The 27327-nt window shown below is 51.9% G+C and overlaps 2 protein-coding genes across 5 annotated transcripts in view; one reads left to right on the plus strand and one right to left on the minus strand.

The window, feature by feature from the left end:
- On the minus strand, window positions 1-23034 carry UBE3B (ubiquitin protein ligase E3B). Of its 3 annotated transcripts, XM_072935960.1 has the most exons (28): window positions 22936-23034; window positions 22278-22360; window positions 21664-21866; window positions 21225-21345; window positions 20380-20439; window positions 19963-20067; window positions 19776-19872; window positions 19068-19153; window positions 18305-18387; window positions 17669-17774; window positions 16903-17023; window positions 16152-16329; window positions 15700-15869; window positions 14742-14909; window positions 13799-13970; window positions 13098-13216; window positions 12374-12488; window positions 11912-12011; window positions 11359-11478; window positions 10863-11039; window positions 10672-10782; window positions 9764-9901; window positions 9562-9627; window positions 8146-8204; window positions 6459-6641; window positions 5866-5977; window positions 5511-5603; window positions 2351-4905 (listed from the first exon to the last, which is right to left on the minus strand). In XM_072935960.1, exons 3-28 carry the CDS (start codon window positions 21822-21824, stop codon window positions 4714-4716), a joined length of 3213 nt encoding a protein of 1070 aa, XP_072792061.1. In that variant the 5' UTR covers window positions 21825-21866; window positions 22278-22360; window positions 22936-23034; the 3' UTR covers window positions 2351-4713. The 3 variants fall into 3 exon arrangements, with proteins under 3 accessions (XP_072792062.1, XP_072792061.1, XP_012433587.5); XM_072935961.1 differs by lacking the exons at window positions 2351-4905; window positions 22936-23034 and adding an exon at window positions 1-857 and having other exon boundaries at window positions 22278-22415; XM_012578133.5 differs by lacking the exons at window positions 2351-4905; window positions 5511-5603; window positions 5866-5977; window positions 6459-6641; window positions 22936-23034 and adding an exon at window positions 6648-7937 and having other exon boundaries at window positions 22278-22415.
- The window catches only part of KCTD10 (potassium channel tetramerization domain containing 10), a 14317-nt gene continuing 9325 nt past the window's right edge, over window positions 22336-27327 (plus strand). Inside the window, exons 1-2 of one of the 2 annotated variants that reach the window (XM_030285393.4) lie at window positions 22336-22472; window positions 25491-25704. In XM_030285393.4, coding sequence (XP_030141253.1) covers window positions 25497-25704 — 208 coding nt within the window. In that variant the 5' untranslated portion in view covers window positions 22336-22472; window positions 25491-25496. Of the gene's footprint in view, window positions 22473-23042; window positions 23176-25490; window positions 25705-27327 lie in introns of those variants that run through there. The other variant, XM_030285392.4, reaches the window with a different exon arrangement.

Consider the following 27327-nt stretch of genomic DNA (forward strand, 5'->3'; position numbering starts at 1 on the left):
TGTTGCTAAGGGTCGTTTATTCTTGTTTGTAAAATGTATGGCTGCTCCCAGCTTCCACACTGTCAAAACGAGAAGAACTGGCCCCAAAATCTCTTGCTGCATGATTGGATCAGATGCCTGTACATCTGTTAACGCTGTAGGAGCTGTAAAATGGAATAAGTTGGGCTATAACTCAAGCACCTCGATTACCACCACGATGTGGGAGCAGCAGAACGGCTGCTGCTCCGCCAGCGATGACACAAACATCCATTGTGCCAAGTCAGATGTAAATTTACACAAGGCAGCATTTCCTGGGCCAGGGCTCAGAAGGGAGGAGAGGGATGGGAGCCCCAACCTTGACAGGATGTGCTGGAGCCCCAGGCTGGTGAGTTTTGGGGTGCACAGCCCTGGCAGTGGAGCTGCAGGAGCAGAGAGGATCACAGGTCCTCCAGCAGGGCAAGTCCTGTGGGCTCCTGAAATCCCCTTTTAGCCTGGAAATGGGCAAGGAAAAACTCCCCAAAGCAGCCCAGGGCAGGAACCATCAGCCCTGTGCCCTGTCTGTGGAGGAAGGGGCTGCCTGGGACCCTCAGCTCACCCTGTGCTGCAGCCTGGCCCAAAGTGCCCACCCCAGTGCCCACCTCACCCCAGTGCCCCCTCCCCACCTCGGCAGGGCAGGCACAGAGAGGCAGAGCGACACAGGGAGGGCTCAAACCACCCCAGGGAAACTGTAGAGGGTCAGGATTGAAGAACTTGACCTCAGAAACAGCCACAAAAGCAGCTTGTGAGCACCAGTTCAGTGCCACTTACCCAGGTGGTGACAGTGCCAAGTGCCACATGGTGTGACGAGTCCATCACCTGCTGCAGGAGCTGCTGCACCCCTTGGTAAATGGGAGCAAACACCAAAATGAGCTGCAGAGACATGAGGAATGAGACTGGAGCACAGCACAGCCTCCTCTCCATCCTAACCTGGAATCTAGCACGGGGCACAGGTGCAGAACAGAGGGAATACCAGCCTGGGTGTGAGCCAGGGGTTTGGGACAGCCTGTAGGAGCAGGAGAGGGGCAGCAGGAGCTGCTGTTTGCTCCTGAACACCCCGTGCCTGCAGCAGGTTGGGACACCCAGCCCTGCTCTGTGCCAGCACTGAGCGAGCACAAGGCTCCAGGGATCTCTTTCATCCCCGAGGGATCTCTCCCATCCTCCAGGGATCTCTCCCATCCTCCACGGATCTCTCCCATCCTCCAGGGATTCCCCCCCAGCTCCTCACCCCACAGTGCCCAGTTTTATGGTCCCAAGGCCTGGGATAGCCACGGCCACATCTCAGTGGCCCCGAGCGATGCGTGCCCACATCCCGGCCGATGCCAGGGAAGCAGGGGCTGTGCAGGCCTGGCTGCTGCCAGCTCTGCCTTGGCAGCAGCTGCTCTGGGCTTGCTTTTTGCAGTTCCTGACAGTGCCAGATGCCTCTGTGTCAAAACAATGGCACTTGCACACTGACTGGGAGCCTCTCCCGTGCTCCTGCTCCCAGCAGAGCCAGAGCGCGCTGGGAATGGCCAGGGGGGCAGGAGGGCTCCAGGCAGGGATGGAGGGGCACTGAAGGGCTCCAAACCTGGAGTCAGAGGGAAGCTGGAGCAGCAGGCACAGCTCTCTCTCCTCCAAGGAGCTTCCAGCATCAGGCCCAGGCAGAAACACACAATATTATAATATTGTTATTAACATCAAAGCCCATGTCAGCTCCAGAAGCTGCTCATCTCAGCTTCTGGGGGATCCCACTTGGATTTCCAGCCCGTTTCTCTCTCCACCAGTGGTTCCAGTCACCATTCCCAGATGTACCCTGAGCATTGCTGATCCCAGCACCTGCCCCTGCATCTGAGGAGCATCAACACCCTCAGGAAGGACCAAGGTCCCAACACTCTGCAGGACCAGGCAGAGCTTCTGCAAGCATGTTCCAACATGAGCAAATCCTGCTTCAAACAATGCTGCCAAGTCCCTTTGGGCTCAGCAGGCTTCATATCCCCCCCATCTGGAGCACCCCACAGATCCCAGCTCTCAGGGGCACCAGGAACCAGCCTGGCAACAGGAATTCCCATGGGAGCAGCCTGGCAGATTCATGGAATCCCAGACTGGTTTCAGTTGGAAGGAACCTCAGAGCTCATCCCATTCCACCTCCTGCCATGGGCAGGGACACCTTCCACTATCCCAGGTTGCTTCCAAGCTCTGTTCAGCCTGGCCTTGGGCATTTCCAGGGATCCAGGAGGAGTCACAGTTGCTCTGGACACCCTGTGCCAGGGCCTGCCCACCCTTGGAATAAGAGGTGCCAGGAGTATCTCACCAGCACATTCCCTGCCCTAGGAAAGGACCAGGAGACACCCAACCATCCAAATTAATCCCAGCTTTATTTTCTCTGCAGGTCAAACACACAGGGATGGAACCAAGGTCTCCACGACAGCAATTCTTGGATAGAAAAGATCCTTGTGAATCCCCCGTGGTAAAACCATCCCTGGGCAGAAATCACAGAGCAGGCAGGGACTGACACAGCCTCCCTGGGACACAGGAATCAGCCCCTCCACAGGAATCCTTGCCTGCATCCACTGGGAATTTCCCAGACATTTATCACATTTTCCACACCAGCTCCAGCACAGGAGCAGTGTCTGTAGTGCAACATCTCCAGGTTTGGAGGGACCAAGCTAAATTTTTTTCTAGGAATTGCACTCCTGAGGAACAAAGGGAAAAGGGGAGCAAGGATTTGATCTCAGTGTTCAACAACTCATTTCACTGAAGGCTCATTGTGCTCTAGTCAGACACACTGCATTTCCTAGAAGGAAAAAGGAGATTTTGGGTGATATTTAAACTCTGAGAGGTCCAAGGCAGTGCCTAAACCTCCCAACTACACAATCACCAACTGGTTAATGCCAAAATATTCTATGTGTTAAAAAAAAAAAAAAAAAAAAAAAATTACTATCATCTTTAATTTCTGTGACTCACAGCCCAGTGTCCTGAACCCTCTGGATGCAGACATTCCTGTCTGCACCAACACTTCCCATCACTCCTGTTTAATCTCACTGATCTGACAGAGAAGAAGGATCCTGACATTGCTTTCCAGATGCATTTCCAGGCATTGGTTCTAAAAAAAGGGTTATTTCTCTGAAATCCATCTGAAGCACGACAGGAGGAGGATGAAGCCAAAGCCATCTCGCTGCTCGGACCCCTTGGAAATATTGTGAAATCTTGTGGCTGAGGGGGCTCTTCCAGAAGCCAGGGTGTGGAGCCCTGTGCTCTGCTGAGCTCACCCGGGCACAGGGATCCCATGGGACGGACCAGGCAGGACAGCAGGACAGGTGGGATATGGCCAGGGAGGGGAATGAGGATCCCCAGTGCCACAGGGAGGGAAGGAGAGAGAAATAACCCTGGGCAGAAGCCAGCAGCCTGTGCAGGAGCTTGTTTCAGCAGCGAGGTGAAGGGGAGAAGGTGACTGGCTTTTAACCCTGCCCCCAAGAGGGCAATGCCATGGCTCTGCCCTGTGCCAGAATCCCTGCAGGGCCAGCACAGCCCAGGAGCAGCTGAGTCTCTCCTCTCTGCAGCCAGGGCAGGGCTCGCAGCAGCTCAAGGGATCAAAGATGGGAAGCTGCAGAGACACTTTATGGGTGTCTCAGAAATGGCAGGAAGGATTCACACCTGCCCAAGTCACCCCCTGCAAAAGCTGTCTGTTCCAGGCAAACACCAACTGACAGAAATAAGGCCAGAAAGAGACAAAGTGAGTGAAAGAAAGAGTTTGGCAACAAAGCAAATGTGGCTCTTACACAGAGAGTCTGCCCTGGGTCCAAATAACTCCCTAAGAAAGGGCCTGAAAGCAAAGGGAAACCTCCATCCTGGAGGGATTTTGCCAGTGGAGGTTTCCAGAGGATTTGACACATTCCCCTGGTTCCAGAGAGGAACTGCCCCACCTGAGCACTGTGCTGGGGAGCCCGAGTGTGTGCCAGCTCCTGTCCTCTGGAAACCAAGGAAAATTAAACCTTTAGTGCTCCTGAGAAATTGAGACATGACTCTTTCTGTCCCAAGGCCTGGGTCTGCCAGGAGCCTGGCAGAGGCACAGCTGGCTCAGCCCACTCCTGCTGCTCCAGCCCTTAACCTCTGGCATTCCAAAGCCTTCCCAAGAGCCACAGGGTCCATCTGCTCCTGCTGAAGCTGCTGCTTCCCTGTGATTCCTTCTCCAAGAAACATCCAGGACCCTGCAGGAACAGGGACACCTGGAATCCTCCTGTCCTGGGAGAGCAGTGCCCATCCAGGCACTTCCAACGCTGACATCTCCTTGTGGGCTCTGCCATCCCTCTGCCTTTGTGCAGCTTCCCAGACTCACTTCCAGCCAGCCCAGCTCCTGGGGAAGGAAAAAGCAGCACTCCCATGGCAGCAGCTGCCCAGCCTGCTGGGGATCTCACTGTCACTAATCCGAGTGGCACTTGGAGCGTTCCTTCCGTGCTTCCCCGGGGTTTGATTTAAGGATGATTTCCGTGGGTGTCAAGTGAAGGGATTAAGGTCAGGCCCATCCCCTCCTCCAGCCTGGAGCCGTGCCTAAGAAAAACCAGCTCTGAACCCAGCAGCTCTTCCCTGGATCCCTGTGAACCTCCACTACAGCTGCCCCTCCAGGCCTCCAGCGAGCGCTCGGCTCCCGCGCAGCTCCACGTGGGAAGGGCTCCCCCTTCCAGCAGCAGCTCCAAGCCCCATCCCGAGCCGGGGCCGTGCCTAGGACAGCTCGAAGCCGGTGTTCATGCTGATGGCGTAGCGCAGCTTCTCCCGCAGGATGCTCTTCTTGCTGTAGTTGGGGAGCTTGAGGAGGTTGAAACACGTGGAGGAGGTCGGGAGGCGCCCGCCCGGCTCCTTCTTGCGGATGGTGAAGAAGCCGCGTAAAACGCTGCCCAGGGTGTCCCCCGTGTCCTGCAAGGGCACAGAGCTGTCACCTCCCTCCTGGCACAGAGGCACGGGGCAGAGGTGCCAGCACGAACCTGGCTCTGGGAACAGTGAGAGCTAAAGCCCAAAGCTCAGTTTCACACCCCTCTCCAAGGATCTCTGCGTGTAACTCACTGCCTGACATGGGCAGGGTGTGCAGGGAGATGGGTGGGACACAGGGGGATAACACAACCCTGGGGGAACACAGGGAATCCAGGCAGGAAGAGTCTGGAACTGCTGTGTGTATGTGCAGCCATGAGCATCCTATTGGGCTGTTTTTAGGTACAGAATCCTAGAAGGGTTTGGGTTGGAAGGGACCTTAAAGCTCATCCTGTTCTGTCCCCTTGCCATGGACAGGAGACACCTTCCACCAGCCCAGGCTGCTCCAAGTCCCATCCAGCCTGGCTTGGGACCTTCCAGGGATAGGGCAGCCACAGCTTCTCTGGGCACCCTGTGCCAGAGCCTCAAAGGGAAGAATTTCTCCCTGATATCTTGTTCTAACACCTCATCTTCCCATGTTAAGGGTTTCCAGGTCAGATGGAGGGGAGGAAGCTGGGCAGGGAATTCCCAAGCCCTGAGAGCAGGATGCCTACCTGGTCATCAGACACTTCCACGCAGCGGATGGAGAAAGGAGGCTTGAGGTAGGCAAAGCCCAGAAGTGGAGGCCTGGAGCAGCTGGTGACAAACTGGAAAGTGCCACATGGTGATGATGGGAGCAGAACAGCCACACAGTGAAAGCCCCCCCCAGCATGTGTCTGACAGCCTTTGGAGAAAGCCACCTCTGCAGGGCAACATTCATGGTGACCCCACAGCACCCACAGAGCTCTGCTGGGCACTTCCAGCTGTAAGGAATTCTGGTGCCCCTTCAGAGAGCACCTGGGTAACTGGTGAACAGCCCTGGCCCCACCACCCCAGATCCCAGCTGGGCAGGGATGGCTCCTCACTCACCTTGAGGAACATGGCTCTCTCCTCGGGGCTGAAGTCATTGGCCAGGATGTCCCAGAGCCAGATGATGACTCGGTGACTGCCATGGAAGCCCCCATAGTACACCGTGTGTTTCCTGGGGAGAGAAAGGCTCTGACAGGCCTGCCATTGCAGCAGGAGGGGCACAAGTGCTGGAAGAATCACTCAGGTGGGATGGTTTGGGTTGGAAGGGACCTTAAAGCTCATCTTGTTGCATCCCCTGCCACAGGCAGGGACAAATCCCAATAGCCCAGGCTGCTCCAAGCCCTGTCTAACACCTGCCACAGGTCAGGGCTCACTGCTGACACTGAGCCCCCAGCACTTCCTGGGCACTTGATCAGAGGAAAGGGAAAAGCAGGCAGGAATGCTGCTCCCAGAACCAATGGAAGAAAGGACCCATCCCAAATTATCCTTAATGAACACATTCCAAAGCTCCTGTTCCTTTCTGCTCCTCACACTCCAAGTAGGAACAGCAAACCTGTGGCCAAGTGACTGCCAAGTCACCAGGAGCTGTGCAGAGGAAAAGCTCAGCTCCCAGGCCAGGTGAGGGACGGCCAGCAGCCCCAGCTGTCACTCACTTCAGGTCCTCGAGGTCGATCTCGGCGTTGTCCCCGGAGATGAGGCGCTGCAGCTCGGGCGCGGAGAACATGCGGATCCACTCGGGCTTGATGATGGACCTGAAGCCGCCGATGAGAGCGGCGGTCTGGCTCTTGATCTGGGTGTGCATCCGGAAATGTGCCATCAGGTGGATGTAGCTGATCCTGTGGGACAGGCAGGTGCCACGGGGGACATGGAGCTGCCAGGGGTACCCAGAACCCACCACTGAACTGTCCTTGATGTGTTTCTCCAGCCCCAAAAAGGACTGGGACAGCCTGGACAGGGTTATACTTCCCCCTCCAGGCCCTGCTGGTTATTTAAGCAGACGTTTTTCCACCTCATTCCCCACTCTGGGACTCTGCGCATTTCTCAGACCTCCTGCCCAGCTCAGGGACTAATTGACTTTAATAACTCCTTGATCAACCTTGGCTGGACACAGCTCCAACTCCTTTTAACAGCTCAGCTCTCCAGGCAGACTCCTCTAGATCTGACCAACAGCTCACTGGGTTCTGCCGCCCCATGGCTGGAGAAACACCACACCAAAAACATCAAGCAGATTCCCACCTTCCTGCAGGATGTGGGAAAGGTGAACTTTCTGTTAGAGAGAGGCTCTTCCCCTTCTCACCTCCAGGCAAAACACCTGAACCTGCTGATTCTTCTTCAGCAGCTCCCACACAGACCCCACCACAATTCCACTGCCTGGGTTTTTGGCAAGGTCACCCCAGCTGTTTCCAGATTGCTCTCATTCCCAGCACTTCTGCTCCCTTCCAACTCCCAATTTTGGGTGCAAAAGCTTCAAATTTCTGCTGTAAATTACTAGAGCAGCATCCAGGGCTTTCAACTTTTTTTCCCCAAGCTGATTTGTGACAAGCCTGAGGAAGATGCTTTCAAATGCAAACTCCCTGGCCAGAGCTGGAGAAGAGAAAAGCCTGGAAACATCAGGCTGCAAAGCACAGATCCAGGTGGGATCCAGCTTCCATTCGTCAGGAAAAAGATAACAACCCCCAGATCACCAGTTCAAACACACATTTGCTTAATAGATATTTCATTCTGCTTTTATGAGCACTGCAGGGGATAGAGAAGGAAATAAAAAAAAAAGGAACAAAAAGGTGGGGTCGGTTTGCAGGCTCTGGAGTTGACATTTCTGATAACGATCTAAAAGCCGGTTATCTGTGAAAACAGCCCCGGGGCTCGGTGTCTCCTCTGATTTCCCGGCTCTAAAGAACGACTGTCGAGTACATTTGAATTCAGCACTGTCTGCTCGGAACACGGTGCTTTATACAACTGCCACATGTTATCATTCTGAGGAGATCTGTCTGCTCCAAGGTGTCTTTGAGCATCTGTGCCCTCTGTGTTCACGACTGTGTGCCTGAATTGCTTTGAATCCATCTGTCTGTATCCATCACCATCATTAAATCCTGCAAAATCTCCCTGACTGGGTGCCTTTGACCTCAGAAGTGCTGTTTCAAGAAGTAAATTGTCAATTTTTATTTTGCAAATCAAATTTAATACAATTTCTGCCGATGAACTGTAACCAGCAAATTCTATTAAGATATTTATGTGCTCCTTCTCCTCCAATCTATCTCAATTCATTCCAGATGCAAGCCCAAGGAACCAGAATAAAGTATTGTGCAGTGGTGACCTTAAAAATCTAATTGCTATACTCACTTATTTTCATTGGTAACGGGAATGGTCTTCCCTCCAGGAACAAGTTCATGACAAACCAGCTGAGGGAAGAAATGATTGGATTGCTAATTACTGCCTGGAACCACAATGGAAGGAAATGCCATGCTAAGCTGTTACCTCCCCATAAAACATTTATTTTTTTACAATAAAACAGCAGGATTTAAAATTTAAGTAATAATCCTGCTTCTGCCTCGAACCAGTTTCATTTAACTATTAACAGAGTAATTGAACAGTAGGAACTGCAGCTCTCCCACCAGTGGAGCCAGCCCTTCTCCAAGGAAGCCTCCTCTGCAGTCTGATCCATCACTGCTGAACCACACACAAATCAATTCCAAGAGCCCTGGGGGACTGTCACAATCCCAGAATCCAGAGGCTGAGCAAGCTCGGAGAGCTCAGCCTGACAGCACAACCTGAAGCTGGCTGAGCCACAGATCTCATGCAGGAGCTCCTGGAGCTCTGTCCCTCCAGCTGGGCACTCCAGGCGGGAAGGCAGAGAGCCAGGAGGGATCTCCCAGTGCCTGGTGATCTCCTCCAGCTCAGGGCCAGTGCAGGACCCTCCAGGTGCTGCCTGCAGAGTCCCCACTCCTCTTTGCCCAAGCAGCACATCCTCATTCCTACTTTACAGAGGCCTCTGTGCCTCAGCTCCAGGTGAATTCCAAGGTCAGACTCAAGCCCAGCACAGGGAATGAGCTCAGCTGTGACATGGCTGTGGCTACAGGGACACAGAGTTCAGCCAGGGTGACCCCACCTGGCTCCTTCAGCACAACCAAAGCACTGGGGAAACAGGAGTGCCCAGGTTATTTTTAATCTCAGTGAACTACAGCCTTCAGTGTCTCATTGCTGGGCTCCATATCCTGCTCCTACCTTCGTTTTTCACATGGAAGAACCCTCCAAGCTGAAACCTCAGCAATCCTGAGGCAGCAGCAGGTGTCCTCCATGGCTCCCCATGGAATTTACAGCACAACACTGCCAGCAAAAAGCATTTTTTTCTTATCTCTTCAGATTTTCCAGCTCTGCACACAGAGCTTCACAGGGTTCAATGCAACCAAGTACCTCCAAGTCTTCCTAAGGGAGTGCCAAACAGCTTTTCATTCTCTAGGCCAAGAGACCTCCTGACACACTTGGGAGTTTCCCTGACAGAAACATCTATGTGGAAAGAAAAGGAATTTCTCCCTATTCACAGACTTCTCTTAAGAGGGGCACACCAGTTATGCAGGGGAAGCATTAAACACTTTTCAACCCTAGAAGCAGAAAAATTAAGGGTCAGAGGGGAACCTCTTCTTGTGGAAAAAGCTGTTCTCTGCCCACAGGTAAATACTGAATCCCATGGCTGAGCTCAGACAAGCTGAGAGGACAAAGCAAAGGTAAGGCCCAACAAATCACTGAATAAAAACCTACCTGACCCATCACATCTTCATCATAGGACAGTGTCAAGCCCAGGTCACTGATATCACCATCATAACGCTGGAGAACAACAGGGAAGAAGGAAAAAAAAAGGGAAAGAAGGTCAGGGTTCAGCAACAGAACCACCAGTCACTCCCAGTTTCTAACAACAGGCAGCAATCAGGGAGGGGAATGACAGGAAAATTATTGCTCCAACCTTAATTGAAGTGAGATTTTTATAGAACTCTGAGTCCAAGGAGGGCAGTTCATCCACGGAGCTGTAGAAGACACTGTGGTGGTGCCCAAGGAGCTGACTCAAAAAGAAGGAAGCAAATGGAACATCCACAACTATTCCCTGTGGACAAGAAGGACGCACAGGTAAGGTCCTGCCACACACTTGTGGTTGTGGCATCTTTGGCTACCTGCAAGGCAGATCTTGTGGTGTGGAACAAGTGCAAAGACCACTTTGCAAGGCACCAAAATCAGCTACAAACCTCACATCCTCTTAAAATCCATCAATTAGTAAGGCAGGTGCAAAAAGGCACCCGGGGAACTCCATGTGTTCTTTAAAAGAATGGTTTGAATTGAAAGAGGGGAAATTTAGTCAGATACATGGAAAAATCCTTCATTGTGAGGGAAGTGAGGCCCTGGCAGAGGCTGCCCAGAGAAGCTGTGGCTGCCCCTGGATCCCTGGAAGTGTCCAAGGCCAGGCTGGACAGGGATTGGAGCAACCAGGGATGGTGGAAGGTGTCCCTGCCCATGGGAAGGGGATTGGACTAGAAAGTCCAACCAACCCAAATCATTCTGTCAGAGCCATTCTGACATTTCATTCTCCTTTTTGCCTTATGTCCCTTTGGGGTATCCACAAATAGTTGTTTGTAAGGTGGAACACCAAAAAACAGGCTGGTGTCCCAGCATCATGAGGAACAATCAAAGCATGACAAGGTTTTACCTCCATGATTATCTGTAATACATGCCTAAAGAAATTCCAGCCTGTTCCACTAAGAGGATCTTTATCCAAGCCATTTTTCCAAACTCCACTCTTCAATAACACCCCCCAAGCAGGACAGGTGCCCTCAAAGTCACCATCACTGACAAGATCCCAGCCTGGTGCTTTTGGCCTACCTCATACACAGCCTTCCCAAGCATCTTCCCCACAAACTCAAAGAGCTGCAGGTAGTTCTCATGGATGTAGGATGTTGGGGATGGATACAGCCTCTCATCACCACTGGTGGTCTGCACAAAGAGATAAGAGCTCAGTGAGCCAGAATGGCTTTGCCTGCACCAGGTCACCTCAGGTGGCACCTGTGTCCTACCTTGAACAGGTTCAGCGCAGGGTCAAACACCTTTTTAATGATCTCTTCCAGGAACTCTTTGAAGACCCCATCTTGATCAATACCAGCCTCATCGACCCCCAGGTCATTAACAAACTTCACCCTGATCACTCCTTTCATGGCATTCTGGGAAAGCTGCCGGAGCTGTTCGTACCCATCCTACACAGAGCAGAAAATCCAGAGGGCAATCCCAGAGAGAGACACATGAAAAATCCACCCAGAGATGCAGCAGAGACAGGACACAGGCCCACCACAGAAATCTCCATTTGTCATTGAGTCTTGAGCTCAAAAAACCAGCATTTTCCAAGTCCAAATTCCAAGTTTGCAGCAGCCTGAGCTGAATGAGGATCCAGCATTCTCCTGGAACGTCAGTTCTGGGAGTGGATCCCTCAGCAGCCCCAGAGAAGGTAAAACACACCACCTGCCCTGGTTTTGTCAGGCCAGGTTGCTGCCCCGTGGGCTGGCTCGTGTCCCTCACCTCGAGCATGCGGGAGCGGCGGATGGTGATGTGGGTGACGTGAGGGGACGCCGAGCTCGTCTCCACCAGCCCCAGCTTCTCCTTCTCCTTCGTGACCATGTTCCGGAAAAGCAGCACCCTCTGCAAAAAGAAAACAAATGGACAATCCATGGGGATCCTCATCCTGCAGGGCAGCGGGGATTTGGGAGGCTCCTGACACACAAAACTGCTGCTGGTTGTCCTGATCCCAGCTATTCCCAATGGTGCCACTTTCACCCTGTGTGTGCAGCTGCACACACACATCAGTTCTGTCTCAACACAGAGATCAAGACATTTGAAGGAAATGCACTAGGAAGGGGTGAGGACACAGATCAGTCCTCTCTCAGTGACAGAATCAAGACATTTAGAGGAAATCTATTGGGGAAGGTGAGGATGAAGCAGTTGACTTTTATTCGGCTGGCATTTCAAAAGAAGCTCCATGTCACAAAATGTTCCAGACACGTGTCCCTCCCACCCCAATGGCCACCCAGGCCATTGATTCCCAGCCTCCACCCTCTACCCCCATCCTACTCACGTTCTTGTGAGGAATGACATGTGGGATGTACTGCAGGAGCAGCTGGGCTCGTTTCTTGTCCTTGTCCAGCTCCTGGAAGAGCACGCTGGGTTTGAGGTCCCTTGACAAAGAAAGGCAGAGATTCAGAGATCCCTGAGAAATACCCACGTGTGGGAGAGAGGGAACAGGCAGTGATTCCAAAGATAACTGAAGTGCTCAGTGTACACATTAAGAAGGTAAAAGAGCCCAGGGACACCCAAGCTCTTGGGTTCTGAGTCAGTATTCAAAGCACCACCTAAACCTCCCACAACACGAGAAAAGCACAACACGAGGGGCAACCGTAACTGCAACCACAGGCAGCAGTTCCCACCTCAACCCCACAGGCAGAATGTCAATAAGGAATTCCAAATCAGGATCCCCAGAGGACGTGGAGCAGTGGGACAAGCCTGGAGCTGCCCAGAATCCCTGCCCTGGGCCACTCACTTGCGCAGCCAGTGATCCTCAGGAGCGAAGCGCCGCCGACAGTCCCGCTCGTACAGCACCATGAGCCAGCCATGGACAGAATGGAACAGCTCCAGGGTCTCCCCTCGGGCATTCTCTGCACAAAAGGAACAAGGCAGCAAAGTCCAGGCACCCTTGGCACCAGCAGAAGCCACAGCTTGATTATCCTCCCCACAGTAACAGCACTAGGGTGTTTTCCTGATCTGTACGGCCTCTGCAGGGAAGGATTTTGTGCCTCTGGGAAGAGAGATGGTCTGTTCTTTAAACAGAGCTAATCAAAGCCATCTCATTTCACATCAGAACTGGACTAACTCAGCTAATTACCAGAGAGCTGAGCTGTACCCAAATTATACCAGCAGAGAGATCCACAGCAGATTCTACAGAGACCCAAGCAAGCTGCTCTGCCTGGTCACAGCACTGCCCTGCTCTTGTCTAACACATGGCCCAGCCTTGCTAAACCTCATCTCTGCCAAAAACCAACATGCCCATCATGTCTGTTACACAAATCCTTACTGCAAATAGGGAAGTGCTCTGGATTTGGCACAACGCATGATTGTGGCATCTGGACATCAAAAGACTGGGACATATTCCTACACTGAAAGTGCTTTTTGTGCCAAGGAATAATTAGCAGAAGCTTCAAATTCCAAAATTAATGCCATTTGTGGTTCTGACAGTAACATCAACTTAACCTACTAAAAGTGCTCACCTACAATTCCATCCCAGATCATCTTAAACACAAAGGAATTCAGGAAAGAGGAGATGGTCACCAGCTCTTCCAGTTTGAATGAAATCTGCTCTTCGTAGACCTCAATGTCATCCAGAATCCTGTCAGAGCAAACAAATGCAAATGCACAAGTGTAAATTTAATTCCCTGTTGAAATTTTCATAAAGGCACATTATCCTTTAGCAGCAGCAGCTCTTATTTCTATGACAACTGACACCCATGAGGATCTAAAGTCATAAACAACCAAACCTTATTTATGGATTTTGACTGATAGCAGATCCTAACAGAAGATGGTATGAGAGGCTGAGATACAAGCAAAGTCAGTGTTTCAGGCTTAAAAGGACCTTTTCCATTCCCAAGAAAATTTTTGCCTCATTCAAGAGGAGAGAATTGTCTCTGGTGACCAGCAAGGGCAATTTTCCACTCCGTTTCCCATCTTTTGTGTTGTTCCTTTTCCCCCTCCTGCTCAGTTTTGTCACCAGCTGCAAGCAGCACACGGCTGAGGGAGAAAAGTCCTTTTGAAGCTTTTTATTTCTCAGGACTCAATCCCAAAAACTTGCTCCTTTACCCTGCCTACTTATCTTCATGAAAAGACCTAAAACCTTAAATGTTTCTCTTGAACCTGAAGGAACAAAACAGCTCCATGTCACAAATCCAGGAATTCCCATCCATGAGCTACCTACGTGATGAGGTGACGGGAGCAGTCACAGAAGAGCATCAACATGGCCAGCAGCCTCTTGGATTCCTCTGTGTCGTTGTTCAAACACTCCAAAAAGAGTTTTAACCCCCCCTGTGGTCCCAGCTCACAGATGAAAGCCCACAATTTGGGCAGCAGATCATCCAGGTAAGTGAGACCTATGAAAAAATAAAGTGCACCCGGTAAAGCTCATTCTGCTGCTTGTGAAAGCTCAGAGAGGTGAGACTTGAAGCTGAAAGAGCCTTTTGCAAAGCAGAAGAGGAACATGAGCATCCCATTTGGCTCCCAGAGTTGTCTGCATTTACAGGAGGTGGACAATCACCACAAAAGCACAAAAAAAAAAAAAAACATGAACTTTTAATGATGCTTTGTTTGCACATCTTGAACCTTTTCCCCGTAATTCTTTGGCAACTTCAGAAAATAATGAATTCCTGTGATCCCACATCCACCTTAGGGATGAGAACACAACAGGGCTGCACCCATGGTCACCACAAAGCACCCAAAGCTCTGGACTTGCTCCCTGCTCTGCCCACAGGACCAAAACAGTGCTGATCTCCTCCTCTACCCCTTCCCAAGACAGGCAACTTATTCCCAAGTATGAAAGCATTCAGTGTTTCCACCACAAAAAGATTAATATTGCCAGGCTCCTCAAAAACCCTGACTCAGGCTGAAGATTGAGAGGGAGTAAGCAAGGTTTCACGAGAGGAAAACTTGCTTTAATTTGTATTCTTGAGAGTTTGTGCTCAATCAAGTGGTGCTGAATGTTATTGATCCCACGGATGATTCAGGATGGAACAAGCCTTCCCCAGCCAGTCAATAACCTGTTGGCAGTGATAAAACTCCCAACAAATCAACAGAAATAAGAAAATCTCTTTTTTTTTTTTCCCTCTCCACTGGAAAGGATTTGAGCAGCAGGGAGGTGGCCTGACCTGTGAGGATCTGCAGGCGGATCTGGGTGAGGGTGGTCAGGGTGGTTTGGTACAGGACACAGATGCTGCAAACCTTCTGCACCTCGGCAGAGTCCACGCGCTTCCCTCCCACCGGCTTCAGGATGTTACGGACTGAGGCTGACTTCTGGAAAGCTCTCTTGAACAGGTCTGGGGGCAGAAACACAGGAGGAATGCAGGGTTAGATGGGATTTTGGGAAGGAATTCTTCCCTGTGAGGGAGGTGAGGCCTTGGCACAGAGTACCCAGAGAAGCTGTGGCTGCCCCTGGATCCCTGGAAGTGTCCCAGGGCAGGCTGGATGAAGCTCTGAGCAGCCTGGGATAGTGGGAGGTGTCCCTGCCCATGGCCCCAAATCCCTTCCAACTCAAACCATTCCACAGTTCTACACATGCTCTGTAGGACAAGGTGAAAAGAATGAGCTGTAAGCGCTCTTCCAACCCAAACCACTCGTGATCCATGGTCCTGACTGCAGCAAATAATGACCATGGGATCCCGTGTTATAGGCAACAGCTAGAAAATATCACATTATCAGTTATCTTATCCCAAATCCTTTTCTGCAGGACCACCACACCTCACAGGTGCAAGATCCAGCTTCATCTTGCTTTCCATATTGGAAGCTGAGCTCTCATCTTCCCCTGGAAGTCTAAATTTTTGCCAAAAGGACTTCAGCTACTTGAGAAAACGATGAAAAGAAACTGCTAAAATAAGCAAATATTTTTCTAGCACCAAAGAAAGAGACTTGCCCCAGGTCACAGAAGCATTCCAAGGAGGAATTACAAGTAGGAGGCATCACATCCCCACCTAAGCAGCAGCAGCTACTGCAAGTAATTATTCAAAGCTTTTGGCAGAAGTGGAAAAGTCAAAGCCCTGAGAGTTTAGGAGAGAGATCCACATAAACACACACACAGACAAAGAAATCCCAAAATCCTCCAGAACTGACTTTTCATAGGAAGGCTGTTCTGAGGGGAGATTGGCTGTGCTGGCAGCTGAGCTATCTCCTGATTTTCCAGCAGTTTCTTGCTGAGCACATCACTGAAGAGGATCCGGATCATGTGGACCCCCCAGAGGTGCTGCAGCTGCTTGGTCAGCAGGGGCATGGACTCGTTCAGCCTGGAAGACAGAGCAGGAGGACAGGTTAGAAGGCAGCTTGGAATAAAACACCAAGCAGTGATACTGATCCATTTAGCTCCTAATCCAAACTGGAATATGCACCCACCCATGGAACAGTCTGTGCAGGAATGCTACAGTTTATTGTGCAGCTAGAACCTGAAATGTCTGAGAAATTATGTCTGTTCATCTCAAGACATAAAACACTTTGCAATACATTAAAAAAAATTTAAAAATAAAAGGAGAGGCTTCATCATCTCTCCTAGTGAGGTCCTGCCCACTCACCCGTAATCCACAGTCTGTGAGAACCAGCCCAGCACAGGGTGCCAGTGGGTGAGGTTGGATTTCTTCTGGGACACGTACTTCTGGCAGTAGGAGAGCATGTGGATGAGCACCCCCACAAAATGAGCTGTCTCCTCCACCAGCACCTGGTCATTCAGGGAGCCCAGGAACACCAGATTGCCTGGAGGAAGGACCAGCACAGCAAGGCTTAAAGAGGAACAGATGCTGTGGGACAGGGGTTACAGGTGAAGTGAATCCTTTCCCAGTCCCAGAAGAGGATTTGTGTCACCAGTGAAGCCATTTCCAGCACACATCAATCCCTGAGGTGACATGTCCCTTTGGCCACCTTCCCACCAACACCTTCTACATACTAGAAGTTACAACCCCTGGTTATCTCAGAGTCCCAACTGGTAATCTTGTTACTTTTGCAGAAATATGAATTTAAATCTGCAGCAGCATTTAGGGGAGGGAGAGCCAAGTCGCCCACACTCCAAGACTTGCTTAGAGTCCTAGTGAAAAGCTGGCATGATGATGCATGACATGGATACAAGAGCAAATCTCTGGCCCTTCTTCCCTTTGCAAAGGTCTTAAACCTTGTCTGTAACATCCCAAAACACACCTCAGTTATTATTTAGAGAAAATTATCAAAATAACAATTAAAACTGATGAGTTGGAAGCAGCTCTGCCCCATGGAAAATGAAGATCTGAATCAAGACTCTTTTTCAAATCCAATAATAGAGGTGGAGGTGCTCACCCAGCAAGCAGAGAGTGTGACTGCCCTCCAGGCACACGCAGACATCCCGGCACTGGGACTCCCGGCTCAGGAACAGGATGAATTTCCGGAAGAGATCGTGGGATTCCATCACTGCCAGGCGCTGGGAGACAGCATGGAAGGGCCAGTGAGGCTGGGAAGCACCACATTCCCACTCCTGATCTGCCAGCAGCACTTGGCACTGGCTTTGCTTCCCAAATAAAGCACCAAGTTGAGACTGTTGCCCCACAGAGCGTTTGACACGGAGCTGGGCTGGGAAATAAAACCCCTGGCAGGTGAGCAGGTCATGCTGGAGATGGAATCAGACCTTTGCAATGATCTGTCTGCAAGAACACAGGAATTGCCCATTTGGCACAAAACCTGCCTGTCTGCACCAAGCAGATTGAACTGGATTAGTGGGCAGCACATTTGTGACCCACACAGAGCCTTTGCCATCCAAAAGGGTGATCTTTGGCTTTGGTTCTGTCTGTGGTTGTGGAAAAGGAAGAGCAAGGGCATGAAAAATTCAAGCTGTGGGTCATATATGCTTTCATTATATTTATTTACTTAGGTATTTTAGGGCAGTTCAGCCCATCATCCCACTGGTATTAGTAACTTCTGCATTAGAAATCCAGAGCATTTGCAAGGCTTTCACAACAGAGAACTAAAAATGGCAAAGAGAAATGCCAAAACTCTGTTCCAAGAGCTGATAAAATGGAATAAGAAGTGGCCTGGTGTGATAATCAGTCCTCTGAGATCACCCACTTACCTCAGGGGTGAGAGTAGCAAGGTGTGTCATTATAGCAGGCACAGACATGACATGGATCAGGAAGGACCTCAGCAGATTGTCTGAGAACTGTGCAGCAACCACAGGGCTACAGAGAGAGAGAGACATTTCAGAGCTCAACCCAACCTGGGAAAGCAACACAGCCTCCAACTGAGCCATCCAGAACTGGTACCTGGGAATTCCCTCAGCAAAAACCACAGACACAGGGAATGGGTTGGGTTGGAAGAGAACTTAAAGCTCAGCCCACCCCACACCCCTGCCACGAGCAGGGACACCTTCCACTATCCCAGGCTGCTCCAAGCCCTTTCCAACCTGGCTTTGAAGCATCCCAGGGAAAAGATCATTCACTCACACTTCTGTTCTCAGAGCAACTTCACCCTGAACTGAACTGCACCCTCAAATTTAGTCTCACACTAATTTCTGACTTAAAGCCACTCTAATCTGAAAAAGGGTGACTGCTAAGTGAGCCATTTGCCTAAAGCAACTTTTTTTCTCAGGGTGATATTCTCAATGGCACAAAACCACTGAAAGAATGAGTAGTCTTAAAAAAACACCCAAAACTCTAAAAAAACCCCAAGTTTGGTTGCAAATCCCCCCAAGCAGCTCCACCTGACTCACCGCAAGGCAAGGGAGAAGATGGCAGTTAAGGAACCTTTGGACAGGGAAGGTCTGGATCTTGCCAAGCCATTAGTTAGCAAAATCTGGAATGAAAAAGAGAAATCAAAATATAAAATCCCTGTAGTACTCAGGAAAAAAAATACTATTACTCCTGAAAGTCATTAAGTTTATTTAATGCAGAGAATAAGAACATCAGAGCAGCCTAAAATCCAGTTCTTACAAGTTATTTGGCAGAACTAGAAGGACTTCAGGTTAATAATGGCACAAGAGAGATACTGCAATGAAATCAGACACTCTGCAGGACTTATTTCCCTAGAACCTGTGCTCACAGGCTTTAAAAATTAACAGGCAAGGCTCAGAGTTTGGTAATGTAATTCTTATTTAAAATATTCATTATATCAGTTCCTTTTCCCAGCAGAGCAGCAAACAAACCCAACCAATATAATGTGGCAGGTGCAAAGTTTGGCAAAATTATGTAGGACTTGTCCTTGTCCATCTCATGATGGGGTGATTAAGGAGGATTTAGGTTCAGCAGCAGTGACACAAGGGGAAAGGTGGATTTGGTCTCAGGTGGGGACACTCTGCTTTACTTGAGAAATTTGAGAAATTTTTGCTTTGCTTGAGAAAAATATAATCATGTACAAATCACTGGCAGCTCATCCCTGAGACCCCAACACAGACCCAAAAAGCGCCTCAGGAGAGGAGCACAGGCAGGGCTGGGGCTGGTTTGGGTGAGGTTGGGACTGTGGCAGCTCAGACTGACCTGCAGCACGGAGTAGAAGCCCTTCTGGTTCAGGTGGCCCATGATGTTGGCACAGATGTGGTTCATGGCAGGTCTCAGGGTCTCACCTTTGGGTTAAAGCACTCATGTCACTCCCACAGCACCACAGCCCCACTCTGACTCCCCCACACAAAGGTTTGTCCAAAATCCTTGTCCTTCTACACAAACCCATCATTCTGGCAGCATTTCACACTGTATTGTTTAGGCTCTAAGAGTCTCATTTCCTCCCACTAGTTATCTGCCTTTTCTACATCTATTTCCTACAAAACCCCAGACTTAAGAGCACATTCCCTTACCCTTGTGTGGGGGTTTCTGGAATATTATAAAAATGCTGTAACAACTGTTGGCGTCCTAAGGGGAACAGCCTAATCCCAAGGGGAAGAATCTAATCCCAAGGGAATCCTTAATTTGGGCAAACACAGGAGCAGAATGAATCTTTGGGGCAACCAAGATGCAGAAACAGAATCCCAGAAGGGTTTGTGTTGGAAGGAATGTTAAAGATCATCCCATCCCAAAAACCTGCCAAGGGCAGGGACACCTCCCACTATGCCAGATTGCTCCAAACCCTCTCCAACCTGGCCTTGGACACTTCCAGGGATGGAGCAGCCACAGCTTCTCTGGAACTTGTACCAGAACATTCAGTAAATTTTAACGCCAAGTCCCAGATCAGTGAGATTTGGATGCACCAACCTTTTCCCCGGAGGATCTTCCAGGTGGAAGTGTCTGTGAAGGTGACCAGCATTGTGAGGTGCAAGTTCACCAGTCTGGAGTCCTGCAGGATGTCAGGCTGGGATAACAAACAGCAGAGTTAACAAATCCACTGAGCCTTGTGCCACCTGCCAAATGCAGGGAGAGAAAACACAGGAATAGCCCTCACCTTGAGCTGCTTGAGGAATTCACAGCAAAACCACAGGATGTCTTTGATCTGTTTGATCCAGAGGAGGGTGAGGTCCTTGGAGAGTGCCAGTGACACATACCACACCTGAGCAAGGGGGGATGCACAGAGGGATCAGGGTTTGTGCTACTGCTGGGCAGAGTTTGGGAACTGAACCCAGCAGTGGGACCTTGATGCTCCTCTCCCCAAATTCTCACATCACCCACCCCAGAAACCAAGTGTCCTTTAACTCCCGTGGCTGCACAGAGAAAAAATATCCCAGGAATACTAAAGGACTTTCCACAGTGCTCAAGGGTTTCTGAAATCTAAAAGTTACATATTAGCAAAGTAAATCCCCACACAGAGAGCTAAAAACGACCACCAAGCCCTCCCCACTCCAAACCAAACCCCCCTGCTGACCTTGGGCTCGTTCTCCACATCCATGCTGTTCAGGATACAACGGCACAGCTTTTCAAACCTCTGGGAAAATCCAAAGGTGGGATTAGTTCTAACTACAGGAAGGGCTGTTCTGGAAAAGCACAAGAACAGCTCAGCAAAGGGAGGAAGATCTCTCTGTCTCAAATTAGCAAATGTCCCCAGCACATTTCCTACAAGAATCCTCATGGCTCCTTCCCTGGGAGCACACACATCCTACTGCTGCTGTGCAGAATTCCCTCCTTGGGAACACAGGGGTTTTTTTGGGTGCTGTACCAACAGAAAACTGCATTTGAGCACAGGTTTCCATGGGACAGAGATTAAAAAAATCCCTCACTGCTGCTGCCATTGGAACAGAGCTTTCCATTTCGCAGTTGGTTTCCTTCCAGTCAGCCCTCACAGCTTCCTGGGATCATCATTTCAGGGCTTCACTCTGAACCCACAAGTTCAGGGCATGGTGAGAAAAGCTGCTGGGGTACAAACAGCCTTCCCTGTGCCAGCACACATCTCTGGCAGCTGTCCCAGTGTACCTGCCTGGGGAACTGGGGTGTGCCAAAATCCGCAGGCACTGCTCAGCTCCTGCAGCTGGCACAGTCACCAGGAAAAACATCCATTAAAGGATGTCCCAAATACAGAACCACTGCTGAAAAAGTCAAGGTTTCTCCCATCTCAATCCTACAGGCAGATCCCTTCAGGAAGGGCCAGGAGCCAGAGAGAACCTTGCTGAAGGCAAAATATATTGCAAGAACCTCCAAGATCACTGAGTAAAGAATTAAACATATTTAACCTGTCCCCAAAAGCACAGCAGGATGTGAGGGCAGTGTCCTCACCTCCTTGTCCTCCTTGGGATTGAACACAAACAGCAGCTTCCTGGCAATCCTGAACACAGACAGGGCACTTCTTTTACTTGAGCCACATTCATTTGTCCCAAAGAAATCCTCCACCTCTCTCCTAGCAAAGAGGGAAAAACGAGGAGTTAAAAAGCAATCACAGAGCAAAGAATTCCTTCCCTGAAGGGCCCCACATGGAAGATGGAGAGAGACTTTTTACAGAGGAAAAAGGGGAATGGACTCAAACTGACACAGGACAGGGTTAGGTGGGATACTGGGAAGAAATCCTTCCCTGTGAGGATGGAAGAAGCTGTGGCTGCCTCATCCCTGGAAATGCCCAAGGCCATGTTGGCAAAAAGTGGTGAGGGGTTTGGCATGAGATGAGCTTTAAAGTCCCTTCCAAGCCAAGCCATTGCATGATCCCACGAGTCCCACACACCTGATCTCCCTCTGCAGGTGGCATCGACACAGAAACCTCCTGACCAGAGCCTGGAGCTGCACTGCAGCTCTCTCCCTCTCCTTCAGCTCCCGCCGCTCCTCCCGCGCCTGCCGGGCCTTGTCCAGGAACTGAGCCCTGGAGGATTGGCTGGCACTGAACATGGCTGGAGCCTCAGGGAGCAAAGGATCCTCACAGCAAACAGCCTGGAAAACCAGAGCAGAGTGGAAACAACACTCATAGAAGGGCAGTTCTTGGCTCCCTGCAGGGGAGAGGAGAATCCGACAGCAGAGGGAAAGTGGTCTAAAAAAAAAACCTAAAAAAACCCCAGTGACTGTCACGGGGCTGCAGCAGGGACACAAAAACACTGGCAGGGAATCCTTCCAGCACAGCCCACAGCCTGCTGCTGGCTGGGAGATTTTAAGTGGAAAAATAAACAAATCAGTGGTGTTGACACTGTGCTCCACCTCCCCCCTCCAGCCTCTGCTCCTTCCTTGGTAACAGATAAGAACAACACCCGGCCAGGGACAGGAGGCAAAGGGCACAAGGGACACCGATTTACTGCCTTTCACCAGATAAAACACCCAGAGCTTTATAAATAGCAACAAAGCACTCACCTGAGGGGTCACTTCTTCAAGGGAAGCGTGTGATGCTCATTTACACGCGCACATGACCCCCATCCAGAGACTTCGGACAGCTCCTGCATGGACAAGCACATTCCCTGCGGCTGATTTGGGGACTTAAGCCTTTCCCTCCGCAGTTCCGAGTCCTTTGGAGCCCATTCACCTCTGGCTGCAGCCGCAAGGAAAACGGTAAGTGGGAGGAGAAGCAGCACCACAGGCAGCTGGGGCGGGGGGGGAGCAGGGATAACCCCGTGTGTGACAGCACGGGAAGGACAAAGCCACCCAGGAGCCACCCCCGAGCAGGACCCGAGAGCCACCCAGAGGTGCGCTGCAGCTCGCAGGAGTCGCCCAAAGCAGCCACAGAGCCCCTCTGGCAGCCCCCGCATCCCTCCCCGGGCCCAGGCTGCGCTCACCCCGCCGGGCCTCGCCCCGCACCCCCAGGCCTCACCCTCGTCCCGGCGGGCACCGGGCCGGGCCAAGCGAACTGGAACCCCCTGGAATCCCCTGGAAACCCCTGGAACCCCTGGAACCCCCCGATCCCTCCCGGCCCCGCCGCCCAGGCCGCGGCCGCAGCCCCCTCCTCACACCGTGTCCGCGCTGCCCGTCCGGCCGCCAACCCGCCCCGCCGCTGCCGTTCCGCCAGCGCGCTCACCGGCTGGGCGCACGGAGAACAGCCCGCCCTGCGTCCCGGTGGCAGCGGGGAGGTCGGGCCGAGCCGGGCCGAGCCGGGCCGAGCCCGTGAGGCGGCAGCAGCGCGGCGCGGCGGCGGGGCCCGCCGGGCCATCGGACGGGTTTGGGGGCGCACCCGGGCGGCGCCGGAAGGCGGAGAGCGGCGGAAGTTCCGCGCCCGGCGCTGCCGCTCGCTCGCTCCGCGGGGCTCGGCCCGTTCATGGTGAGGGGAAAGGGCGGCTCGGGGCCACCGGGAACCGGCCTTGAGGGCGGGGAGGGGCTCTGCTGCTCGCGGGGGAGGAGGGGATGGAGGGGTGAGGGGCTGATGAGGGACGGCGGGTGTGAGGGGCTGATGGGGACGGCGGGTGTGAGGGGCCGGTGGGGGACGGCGGGTGTGAGGGGCTGGGGGGGATGGCGGGTGTGAGGGGCTGAGGGGGGACGGTGGGTGTGAGGGGATGGGGGGGGGACGGCGGGTGTGAGGGGCTGATGGGGACGGCGGGTGTGAGGGGCTGATGGGGACGGCGGGTGTGAGGGGCTGATGGGGACGGCGGGTGTGAGGGGCTGGGGGGCTGCGGGTGTGAGGGGCTGGGGGGGGACGGCGGGTGTGAGGGGCTGGGGGGGATGGAGGGGTGAGGAGCTGAGGGGGGATGGAGGGGTGAGGGGCTGGTGGGGGACGGCGGGTGTGAGGGGCTGGGGGGGATGGCGGGTGTGAGGGGCTGGGGGAGCTGATGGGGATTCCTTCGGTGGGGCGGGGGTCTCCGGGGGGCTTTGGAGCATGGGAGGGGGCTGAGAGAGGCCGGGGATTGCGGGTAGCGGTCCTGCCCTCTGCCCTGGGAGGGGTCAGGCTGAGGGTTTTGGGGGTCCGGCTCCCGAGAGCGGTGCGGGTGTTGAGGAGCGGCAGTGCCCAGGGGCGGTATGGAGAGAGGGGTCCCGGGGGGAGTCTGACCCACGGGTGGCCGCGGTCCGGTTTGGGGCGGGCAGCACTGCGATTTGGGCTCACGGTGGGATCGATCCCCCTCTGGAACCCCGCGCCCATTCCTGCCCCAGCTGGGGTGTTCGGTACCGGAGGGAGCTGGAACGTGAGCGGAGGTTGCTGCCTGTGCATCCCGGAGATGATGGGATCGTCTCCAGGCCATCCCTGCCCCTCCTGCTCCCTCTCCTGTGCCACACAGCTCCGGCTCCGTGGGGAGTTTCACGGCGGTGAAGCAAAAATCCTTCGGTTCAGCCCTGGGAGCTGGAGGAGCAGGGATGGAGGGGGTTAATTATCCCAACTTTCCCATCCTGAGGAAAAACAACCACGGAGGCTCTGAGAGATTAAGGATTTAGCGGCTCTAGGGGCATTTGTGGTGCTGAGCCTCCGTGTGCCTGTGCCAGTGTGACCTCGGTGACAGGGAGGTGACAGGAATGTGGCTGGAGGCTGCTGTGTCCGGCTGGATTTTGGTGCTCTGAGCAGTGTGGGAGGGCAGGGAAGAGCAGGAAAAGCTCATGTGTGCTCTCCGTGTTTGCTCCAAGAAAAAGACTTGAAAACCTGTGGATATTCTACATTTTAGCACTTGGGAATCTGTTGATTTCTGCATTTGGACTCACAGGAATCATCTGCTCCACTTGTGTGTGTTGGGAATTGCCCAATTCCATCCCAGATTATTGGTGGAGTAAGAGCTTTAAGATGTGGAGTTGTGTAAGAAATGAAAGCAGTTGTGGGAAAGCTTGGCTTTGCAGTGCAAAACCCGGCTCAGCATTCCCAGGGTTGTTTTTTTTTTCCTGGGAAAAAAATCAGGCGCTGTGTCCACCAATGTCGTTCAGTTCCTGAGAGTGAAACATTGAAAACACTTGAGAACTTCACACAAAGAGCTGTGGGAGGAGCCTGGTGGGAGCAGGGGTGTCACACTGCCAGGGTGGGAGTTGCTCCCTTGAGCTGGGAATTCCTTCCTTGAGCTGGGAACTGCACTCTTGAGCTGGGAATTGCAGTCTTGAAATGGGAATTCCTTCCTTGAGCTGGGAGCTGCTCCTTTGAGCTAGGAGCTGCTTCCTTGAGCTGGGAATTCCTTCCTTGAAGTGGAAAGTCCTTCCTTGAGCCGAGAGCAGCTTCCTTGAGCTGGGAACTGCTCCCTTGAGCTGGAAATTGCACTGTTGAAATGGGAACTCCTTCCTTGAACTGGAAAGTCCTTCCTTTGAGCTGGGAGGTTCTTCCTTGAACTGGGAATTCCTCCCTTGAGCTGGGAACTGTACTCTTGAGCTGGAAATTGCACTCTTGAGGTGGGAGCTGCTCCCTTGAGCTGGGAAGTCCTTCCTTGAGCTGGGAACTGCTCCCTTGTGCTGGAAATTGCACTTTTGAGCTGGGAAGTCCTTCCTTGAACTGGGAAGTCCTTCCTTGAACTGGGAAGTCCTTCCTTGAGCTGGGAGCTGCTCCCTTGAGCTGGGAATTGCAGTCTTGAAATGGGAATTCCTTCCTTGAGTTGGGAGCTGCTCCCTTGAGCTGGGCATTGCACTCTTGAAGTGGGAACTCCTTCCTTGAGCCGGGCATCCCCTTCCTTGCAGGAAGAGATGTCGGGAGAGAGCGTGGTGAGCTCAGCAGTGCCGGCGGCCGCGACGCGCACGACGTCCTTCAAGGGGAGCAGCCCCAGCTCCAAGTACGTGAAGCTGAACGTGGGAGGGGCCCTGTACTACACCACCATGCAGACCCTGACCAAGCAGGACACCATGCTCAAGGCCATGTTCAGCGGGCGCATGGAAGTGCTCACGGACAGCGAAGGTGAGGATTGGGACCTTCCCGGCGCCCTCCGCGTCCTTTCTGGGCAGGGAAAGTCACTGGGGTCGTGGGAAGGTCACAGGAACTTCTGTTTGAAGGGTTGGAAGGATGGAGGAGCTCTCCTGCAAGGGAGGGTTGGGATTGTTCAGCCTGGACAAAAGGCAGGTTTGGGGTGACCTAACTGTGGCTTTCCAGTGCATGAAGGAGCTACAAGAACCACAGAGGGAGGATATTTGTAAAGCCCTGGAGTGGCAGGACCAGAGAATAGGTTTGGATGAGATATTGGGAAGGAATCTTTCCCTGTGAGAGTGGGGAGGCCCTAGCACAGGATCTCCAGAGAAGCTGTGGCTGCCCCTGGATCCCTGGAAATGTCCAAGGCCAGGTTGGATGGGGCTTGGAGCAGCCTGGGATAGTGGAAGGTGTCCCTCCCCATGGCAAGGAGTGGACTAAATAATCTTCAAGATCCCTCCCAACCCAAACCATGCTGTTGTTCCATGAGTCCTTGATTATACAGCTGGGAAAAATGTGGAACAAAAGACAAAGATTACCTGAGTGGTTGCCTGAACAGAAGGACACTAAGAAGTGCCAGAGCTCCTGTCAGGCCCTGGTGACACCTGGAGCATCTTTTCCTTTCAGAATACTGACACTGAAGCTCTGGAGTCCATGTAAAAAGGTGTGGATAGTGATTAGGAATCCTTAAGCTGGGACTTGTGTGTCTTCTTGGAAGCTCAGAATGCCATTCCCTCTTCTTGTCTCCTTGCTTATAAATAAAATATAAATCGTGCTCTGAACATAGGTATAAACCAGTTAAAAGCTGATTTTTTTAAATGAAACAATTATCTTGTGGGACTGTTGACAGCTGATTTCCCTAAAATAGAACCAGTTACAAAATTTTCAGAAAATTTGGAATTTTATCTCCACATTCCCACATTGTGGATGTGCCAGAATTTAATTGGAAGCTCAGCTTTATTTTCACTCTGATGTTTTACCCATGACAATATAGTACAGGGTTGGACTGAGTTTTGAATGCTTTAAAATAGTCTGTTTAGAGGTTTATGTTAAGCTTTCCTGAGATAAAAGGAAGTGAACTTGAAGGAAAAAATGTAAAAATACAGTTTGATTAGCTGACCATTCCTGGTTTAGCCAGAAGTCTTTATATTTAAGCTGGGGAAAACAAAGCCTTGTTGTTCCAGGTGTAATCCCAGGCCAGGATAAAACAGGAATGTGGATGCTGTGATTTGGGGCTCTGGATCAAAGGGTCTCTGGGATACTTATCCTGGGTACAGACCATGGAGATTGCATTAAAAAAGTCAGTCCGTGGGTCAAATTTGGAAAAAAAGTCAAATGGGATTCAACACTGGGTCAAATTTGGGAAAACCCCTTTCATATGGGAATCAACACCTTGACTGGGAACACTGGAGAACTGGAAATGTTGTGAACATTCTCCCTTTGCTAAACTTGGGGTGGATCTTCCTGTCCCTCCCTGAAGCTGCTTCACTGAATTTGGTAATTCCAGACTTCCCGTGGTAGGAAATGGATTGGAAATTCCAAATTCATTTGGGAAAGTCACCCTAGCATGATCCCAGTGTCCTGGGCAGGTACAGGAGGGTTGGGACATCCCATGGC

The sequence above is a fragment of the Taeniopygia guttata genome, chromosome 15, assembly GCF_048771995.1.
Source record: "Taeniopygia guttata chromosome 15, bTaeGut7.mat, whole genome shotgun sequence".
Classification (NCBI taxonomy): Eukaryota; Metazoa; Chordata; class Aves; order Passeriformes; family Estrildidae; genus Taeniopygia; species Taeniopygia guttata.